The sequence below is a fragment of the Melitaea cinxia genome, chromosome 19 (assembly GCF_905220565.1).
Source record: "Melitaea cinxia chromosome 19, ilMelCinx1.1, whole genome shotgun sequence".
NCBI lineage: Eukaryota > Metazoa > Arthropoda > Insecta > Lepidoptera > Nymphalidae > Melitaea > Melitaea cinxia.
This window is the reverse complement of record NC_059412.1, coordinates 12,779,026-12,788,435: the sequence shown is the minus strand read 5'-3', so window position 1 is coordinate 12,788,435 and position 9,410 is coordinate 12,779,026. Positions and strand designations below refer to the sequence as shown.

Here is a 9,410-nt window from a genome sequence, read left to right as displayed (position 1 = left end):
GCACAACAAATTACAACAACAATTTTCACTACTTTGCGACGAAGTATTAGAAAAAATTGCCATAGACACGAGATAAAAAATAAAAACCTATTTCTTTTCATATCTTAAGATAAAGATTAGATGTTAAATTTCATTTCCATATGATGAATACCAAACATTTTTTGTATGCGACTTATTTAAATAATTTTCAAAATTACCTGCATAATATCCCCTCGTGATTTTTTAGAAAAGTTTTTTCCTCGTGAATTAGACATCCTTACAAAAATAGAAAATCCTCATATTATACAAGTACATAGTATTCTCCAAAGAGGACCAAGAGTATTTATATTCATGCGTTATGCTGATAATGGTGATTTATTAGATTTTATAAAAAGAAACGGTGTGGTAGTAAGCTTTATTTTAAATAAACATTTTTAATAAATTGTATCAATTACAAAAATTTACTTATGCAAAAGGGTTTAAGGTTTAAATACATTAAAAAAAAATAGTTCAGACTGACCTATACGGATTGTTAGTGTAATCTTTTTAAAAATAAAATATTTGATGCTACAGTTTGGCCGGAGACCTGGGTGGCGAATTTCACTTTCATCCTGGGTATTTTTGCAGGATCACAGTGCGCATCCGTTAATTTTTTAATGCAGCGTATACCTCTGTATGCCGGATTCTCTTAATGAAAAATCCTGATATGTTCCCACTTTGCTATTTTATTTTTTTAATTTTCAACATATTTTAAATTTTTCGTTAATAAATTATTTCTTATGCATTTTATTAAATGCGGTAGATCACACAGGGGAAGAATGTCATGATCACTTATTTATAATGATATTTTCTTTGGGTTCTTCCCTGATTCTCAACAAATTGGCCCTTGACTCCTCGAGCAAATATTTTATACAGTTGACATTATTAGTGCCTTGATCGCATACAGTTCCTACTATGAGGCATTTTGTAATTATTATTCTTTTATAACACTTTTTAATTGCTTGGCCAATTTGGGCCCCTTTGTGCCAGACTGCGAAAATGTGTATGCAACCGGCTGTTTATAATTTTCTGTCAATCCTCTTATCATAAAAACTTGAGCGTGGTCAGCATATTCAGGATACGTCACTTCACCATCCGCTGTAAATCCACTTACTTTGTCTTTTCTCTCGTTGTATTGTACATTTGGTTTAAATGACATTTCATCAAATAAAACAACGCAAAGTTTATGTGTTGTTTTCATTTGTTCTGTAGATTTTTTTATCTGAGCAAATATATTCTCATTTATCCCTGGGTTTATATTTGCCACATTCATTACGTTTAATAAAGTTGGGCGTTGGTTGAGAGAAGGCAGCATAAATATTTTCCTAAAGAAACGATATCCCTTTAGGCTTTCTTTCATCATTGCTAGTGCCACAATTTTTTCTTTCATTGTAAAGCGTGAGACCTTTAACGCCTTTCTTGTGTTCTCTGAATTGCAGGAGAGTCAAAAGTTTTGAGGTGCTCGGCAAGTTCTCCAGTTTTCAAAAATTGCAGATGAGTATTGAGATTTTGTAAACATTTAATTTTGATGGCTTGTTTTTTAATTTCGCTTCTACATTTACTAAGCTTTACACCAACTCGTGTAAGCCTATCATACAAAGCGTTCTCTTCTGGAGTCACAGCAATACGTTTTAGGTGTTTTTTCCGAATAACATGAGACGCATTCTTACGACTATTCTGTGTGGAAGTTCCTGTAACAAAAAATGTTAGTTGTAAAAGCACATAATATCTCAAAAAACTTAAAAGAAATACTTTAATATTTATAAATTCACTGGTAATCACAATTATTCTTATCCCATGGGATGTAAGATACACATTAAAATGAGATTAAGTCATCTGAACCATTATCATCCGTTCCCAAGACTCTGGGTATGACCTCATGCGCGGACCTCTTATAACGGGGTGTATGCCAAGACCTTTGTACAATATTAAAAATGATATTTATGAATTTGTTCCTTTACTGATAATAACTTTAACACCAAAGACTAGAGATTAAGGACTTACCAATATTTTTCTTAATAAGTACATCAATAGTTCTTGGAGCATGAAACTGTGCAGGGGTAGATTCAAGATGAGGCGAATCAATGATAATTTCTGGAAACATGCATTAAACGGTAATTAGTAGATTTCTCAAATAGGCTACAAACAATATAAAAGTATGCGTTTGTTTTGTCCTCAATTTATTTGAATTCTGTCACCATATAAGAGCAAAAATATACTGTACTAGCTGTTCCCCGCGACTTCGTCCGCGTGATATATAGTCTATGTTCTTTTCCGGGACTCAAACCATCTCCATACCAAATTTCATCCAAATTGGTTCAGCCGTTTTTGCGTGATTGAGTAACAAACATCCAAACATCCACACTTTCACATTTATAATATAAGTAGGATTCGTAGGATAGTAGACAAGTCCTCGATAAGGCGTTAAACTGTCTAAGACGGAAGGGATCATCCTCGATACGAAACTTAAACTGTCGAAACACCAACCGGAGCTCAAATACGAGGTTTGTTTGGACAGTTGAGCGTTATACACGTCAACGGCGGCGTTCCACAGGCCGAGTAAGGTGAAAGCGTGGTGGGTTTCATGTCCAAACCCTTCTCTAGGTCCAGTAGGATTATAATATTAGTAGGATTATTAGGATTAAAGTTACTTACCAGTTTTATCCTTGGTATTCTTATCCTCAATTGAAGTAGGACCTGAAAGTTGTACAGGTGCAGTATCCATATGAGGCGTACTGATGATAAGTTCTGGAAATTGATATGACAATGGATTAGAAAGTGCATAGGCTCTTTGGGCATGGAAAGTCAGATTTTCAAATCGTCTTATGTGACTTGTTTAGAAAAATTATTTAATATACTTAATTAAACACCTAGTCAGTTTTTTAGTGTTAAAAATAAAATTTCTTCTTTCTTTATCGAGCGTTTTCCCCAGTTGCGTCCTAAGTTGTGAAAAAGCCCAGGGTCTGTTGTATCACAGCAATTACCGATACCTATGAAAATGAGGTTCAAGTATTTGCCTATGCCGGGAATAAGGAAGGACTAAAATTTTTGAAAACGTTCAAATATTTTTCTGCTGATGGGAATAACTTTCCCTTTTAATATAAAAAATTATGTATTCCTCACCAGGATTCTGTTTAATTTCTGCATCTCCCATAACAGTTTGAACATGCAGTTGTAAGTCAGCATCCTTATTCAAAGTTTTTGGATCTGAAATAAATTTAAAAAGAAATTAAATTGTGATCTCATTCATATAGATGTGCTAGCTTTTGCCCGCATTATCTATAGCCTTTGTCTTTTCCCAGAACTTGAACTATCTCCATACAAAATTTTATCTAAATCGGTTCCACAGTTGAAGGTGAAGAGACAGAGTTACTTTTGCATTTAAAATATTAGTGGGTAATTTCATTTTGATAAATACCTTAACTATTTTTATGAACAGAAGAAATATATTAATTCTATAAACTGTGTATATTTTTGTATCAATAATTTGTATTATTTCATAATGGTTACAGCAAAGAATTAATATAAGTGTTACAGTTTTAAATAAATAAAAACTTACCAAGATTCTCTTTCATTTCAACATCTTCGTTCCTACCTTGCAGCTTAAATATTGAAGCCACAATATCTGCAAATATAATTATTTTGGTTAAACTTACCTATCTATAGTTACATATATATCCTAATCCTAACTATCCTAACTAATATTATAAATGCAAAAGGGAGTTTATTTATTTGTTACGCTTTCACGGCTTATCTACTGAACCGATCGTCATAAAATTTTGTATACACGTTGATAATGTTCCTGAGAAGGACATACGGATATATTTTTACATGGACGAAGTCGCAGGTGAAAGCTAGTTATAATTAAACAGTGAAGCTATCTATCCATTATCTAGGTAATGGTCTGACTTCTACCCAATATCTAAATATCATATCACATATCATAATTGTGATACTAATTTCTTTGACTGCTTTTATAAGATGGACGGTTCAATAGACAACTCGCCTATCTGCAAAAATCAAACTTTTCAGGAGAGCAATATGAAACATGTTAACTTAATTGATTTTTGAATATAGGTGATGTTTCATTTTACCATTTAGGCTAGTAATTCACTTTGAATTTAATTTTTCAAACATTTATGTAAGTTTAATTTTCACAAATAATATTTTATGCATAAAAGTAAATAAAGTAATCAATATCCAAACTATGAATGCTCTACAGTTAGTTGTAATGTTTTGCCACAATGTGCATTTGAAGGAAACGTTGATATATCTACATACATACTATCACATAATTTAAGTTTATGGTTGCTATACCTTTAGATGTAGAGGGTTCTGAAGTTTGTATTCCTCTCAAAACTCTTTCTTCACTTTTAAATTTGGATACTGACAGTAACCAGCAATAATAAACTAGAATACTGTCAAACCTGCAATAATAAACAATATAAACCATAATTTCATGAGAGAATTACTACTGTCTTTTATTTTTAAATGTAATGTTTTGGCCAACTCTGGATCACTGAACTTCAGTTAGCACCTTATACTATTTGTTGAAGTGGCAACTGAAATACATACTGTGTGAAAATTCCAAGTGTTAACATACTCAGTTTATGAGATACATCTAGCTAGCTAACAGACTGATGGAGAGTGGGGACTATTATAAGTAAGAGCGTACTATTATATAGCGGCAATATAGACACAGTGACAGTTTACTTTTATGATTCATGAGACACAACCCGCTAACACACATAGATCTGTATGTATGTTAGCATGTTGTCCATCTGAATAGCATACCAATACATATACTGGACCAATGACTTTTTAATAAACCCTCAAAAAAATTCTATTGTTATTGTATAAAATTTTATTCACTTACCAAGCAGATGCTTTGTTGGTAAAGCAATATTACTAAGACGATTATTCCGACACCAATACTTTTCTTCAAAGTGGATATGACATACACGACGATGTTTGAAAATGTGTATGTTTTCAAGTTGTAATATGGCACCTCCAATGGCATAAACCAATGAATTGAAAAGCTCCTTGTCCTTAATAGGATTGGGAAATTTATGCAGTTTCCGTTACTCCTGAAATAAATAATATCATAATTTCAATTACTGATGTTTTTTCATTAGTACCATAATATATACTAATATTTTTTTCTTTCTATACATTCTGATTAAGCATTTACGGGTATTAAATAAACAATACTGAATTCATTTAATACTAGCTGTTGCCTGCAACTTCACCAAAGTTATATATAGCCTTTGTCCTTCCTCGGGACTCAAACTGTCTCCATAACAAAATAGACAGACAGACAAGAGTTACTTTCGCATTTATAATATTATATAGGTAGTAGGTAAGTAATATTAGTAAGAACTGTTATTAAATAATGTAATTTAATGCATATACTCTAACAGTTATGACAACCCAAAATGTTGAATTTCTTCCCATCAATGAAAAGCGTAAGAAGACACAAAAGAATATTTCTAACAGTATGTGAAGTTAATTTTATTTCTCAGTCCACGTTAGGGCAATGAAATCAAATTACCACTTACCTGCTGCTTTTAAATTCACACATCCCGGGACGCAACACCTTTTGTTAGACATGGTAATGTTTAACATAAAATATAACAAAACGTGCCAAGAGTCCTATCTCAATAAAAAAACAAACACCACACTGGTTTTAGAAGAGTCTTTTCCAAATTTAATAGGTACTACGAAGGTCACAATAAGAGTCTGTCTCATTTCTAAGATTTAATCGTTGTAAGCACAAACTCGACATAGCCGGAGGAGCGACAACTCAACTGACTTATTTTTTATAGGTGGAGATAAGCACTTCAAACAATTAAAAAAATCTAGAAAACCAGAACACAAATAGTAATGGCCGACTGCACTTTTGCACAAACGACAGCCATTCCTGTATGCTTATATTATAATCTTTGGACAGCCACAACAACAATTCAAACAATTCAAATTTCAAACACTGTGAACCGCCATTACTGGGAAGTTGAAGTTAGTGCTACACATAAAAAAAAATTAGATACTGAAAAACATTATTGACATCGATTTGAGCTTTCCGAAATTACATAATTGAACTCAAACGTTAATTTTATTGAATCGCTTTGTTGAATAACTATTATATTCATTATATATTTAATAAAATTAATTACAAATTTTCGTAAATTGCACTGATCACACTAACAAAAACTAAGATATAAAAACGCCATCTTACACATAACACCCAAACTATTTTTTAAAACCATGTAGCAGAAGTGTACGCACTGCCATCTATATTTGAATGTAGTAGTACAATTACATAATTAATGCTACCAAATTAAAAAGTCCGTTATAGCATTACAATGCAATGCTTTTAGGTTGCTTCTTTACTACATACTAATAATAATAAAATTTCCAATTTCATTGTATTAAAAGACCTTCTACACGGTCGGGATGTATATAAGTGTATAATCTATGGTTGAACCCAGTTTTTTGTACTAAAATTAATCGCCCTGACGGTTAACAACTACACATATAAAAAAATAAAATCGTAGATATTAAAATTAGCATGGTCAAAAATAAAATCGTAGATATTAAAATTAGCATGGTGTCGTCTCCTGTCAAAGATTTTCATTATAATATGAAACTTTGAATAGTTACGGGTTTCTGTAAAGAGCTCACTATAGACGGCGCCACGGTTCGCTTAAACCGAATATAAAAATCACCGGTCATGTGCGCACTAGCGCCACTGTCCATCAACGATTTATTTTTGAACTGATTCACTGAACGATTGTCTGTACCACTCGAGTCACTCAAATATTCGCAACGGGTCCCGGTTATCAATCCTATCACAGTAAACGCGTTTCCCTTTGAATGTCCGCCGCCATATTGACCACTATTTTTGTTTTGATTTCCCTTTTTGCACTGAGCTTTTAAATGTCCGATTTTTCCACGAGAAAAACAACGACGATTTTCCAGTTTACTGTTACAGTCTTTAGCCAGATGACCAGGAACATAGCACCGATTGCAGCGCTTGACAAAGCCGCTTTTCTTTACAAAAAAAGCGCCGTGCTTTCACTCTCATGGCCCTTAGACTTAATTCTCTCCTCCTCGACGAGTAGCCGTGCCACTAAATCATTGAAACTGCTTGTCCGTGTCGACTGCTTCCCAAGCTGAAACAAAGTGGCTGTGTGATCCTGGTAATGACATTAGGACCTTAGTCATTAAAAACTTTTCAGACACTTGGCTAGATATATGTATAGAAAGCTCTCCTTCTTCAAACTTGCACTGAAGAAAACGTTGTTGCAACATCAATGTACTCGTAGCCGACTTTGCCTTAAAAACGCTATTCAACTTTTTCCACATTTCAGCCGCCGTCTCGCACGTTAAAACGTGAATCATGGCCTCCTCACTCAGTCTACACGATGATACTCTGCGCCTTGTTATCTTTTTTTGTCCAGGCTGTCAAATCGCCAGTTTCTGGTTTTACCAACGTTCCATCAATCACTGAAAACACATCAACTCCTTTCAGGGTGACTGTCAATTGGAACTTCCACACGCTCCAATTGCGCTGGCCCTCCAGTTTGATAACCGAGGCTGACGCCACCGCCATGATGCTATGGTCTGAAAAGCTGGTGGAGCCATAGTCTTTAAAGAAGAAGAAGATCCTATGGTCTGTCTCCGACATTTGCCAACTGCACCCCGCGGAAATCTGATGCCGTGATTGCCTTTCTTGCACTCCACACGACCTCCTTCAGACGCCGCTATCAACAACAACACAGCCCCGTGTTGTTCACCAGACCAAGAAACACGCCGCACACTGTTTGCGCCGTCACCGCGCCATTCGGCGCGACCGCACCAAGAAATATCTCTGCGATTTTCACCTAAAACAGAATTATGAGCACTGGGCCCATAACCTGTTAGGACTTTGCAAAGCAACTAGCATTGATTTCTTTAATATGCTCATTTATTCTGTTTTTTACAACCGCAGCACACACAACAAGAAGACCACTTTAAACAGCCATTGCGGCTCACCACAGAGTATTTCAAACAATGTTGCCAATAACAAATATTTAATTGCACTTAACACTTGGTATGCGTAATTTTTGAAAAAAGCGTAATCTAGTATCTTCACATCGTACGGAAAAGGTTATTGGCGAGCTTCTTTTGTTATCTTAGCGTATTAATATGGATTTCACAATTTTTTAACTTTCTTTCAATACATGCGTGTACAGAGTCTCACTCCATCTGCGTATGTTCAACGACGAGATACTTTTGTTCAATTTCAATATTATTATTTATGGCATAATCCAAAAGGGCATTTGCCATTGTTACATTTCTATTTTGACCTGTGCATCCGTCCGAATAAATAATAATTTTACGATGTTCATCACCACAACATTCTTTTAAATAATCAATCACGCATGATGCGTATGTTGATGCTGATAAATCAGTGTCACACTCTGTGAACCAATAACATCTTACATGGTGTGTGGTTAGATTGTAAATTGTGAAGTTGTGACAACAAAGCTTTGTTTTATAATAATATCCGCTGTTTTCCGAAGCCCAGTTACAAGGCGGAATGCACTTAGAAGCGCGGGTCCCGAAGCGTTTATGATACCAGCAATGCTTGCCAGCAGCTGGTGAGGGTGCTTGCGACGATCGCCTTCTAGAGCTGGCACGACTACGAGAACGGCTGCGACCTCTGGGGGAAAGAGCATGAACTTGCTTGGTAAGCTCAGATACCTTAGAAGCCAAATCGGCGATTAGATCCAGTGGAGGCGCAGTTATAGAGTGAACAGCACGTGACCGGCCAGTAAGGTCAATGACCTTGTCCGCCAGGTTAGCCAACTTCTCTAAAGTCAAGTCGTCCGCTTGCGAAACTAATAGTACCTGAATATCCTGAGGAAGGCGACTGATCCACAGCTGCCGTAAAATATTTTGATCCAATGGTGAAGAACCAGCTAACGATTTTAAATGGCGGAGAAACTGGGACGGCTTTCTGTCGCCGAGCTCCTCATTGCCAAGCAGCTGACGGACCTTCTGCTCCTGGGGTATACAAAACCTATTAATGAGTGCGGTTTTTAATGTAATGTACTGTTTGCCTTTTTCTATGGGTTGAGTAATTATGTCTTCGATTTCGCCTGCAAGTCGATAATCAATCTGACCAACAACATAATTATATTTAGTGATGTCGGCCACAATACCGGCAATTTGGAATTGTGCCTCAACTTGGGCAAACCATACTGCAGGTTTATCGGACCAAAATAGAGGAAGTTTGATAGAAGCAGCGTTAACTTCAGCTTCTCTTACAGGAAACTGGTTAAGCTTTTCCTCAAGAACAGCTTTCTCGGCCATTACTCGCTCTAAATGCTCCTTGACCTCGGCAAAAG

General features: G+C 35.4%; 1 protein-coding gene across 1 annotated transcript; it reads right to left on the bottom strand.

Moving 5' to 3' along the window:
• Window positions 1–966: 966 nt before the first annotated feature.
• Window positions 967–4,068, bottom strand: LOC123662771. The gene is made up of 6 exons (XM_045597570.1): window positions 4,044–4,068; window positions 3,578–3,643; window positions 3,142–3,225; window positions 2,674–2,766; window positions 2,023–2,112; window positions 967–1,709 (listed from the first exon to the last, which is right to left on the bottom strand). The coding sequence occupies exons 1-6, from the start codon at window positions 4,066–4,068 to the stop codon at window positions 1,426–1,428; spliced, it is 642 nt and encodes a 213-aa protein (XP_045453526.1). The 3' UTR covers window positions 967–1,425.
• Window positions 4,069–9,410: the final 5,342 nt, after the last annotated feature.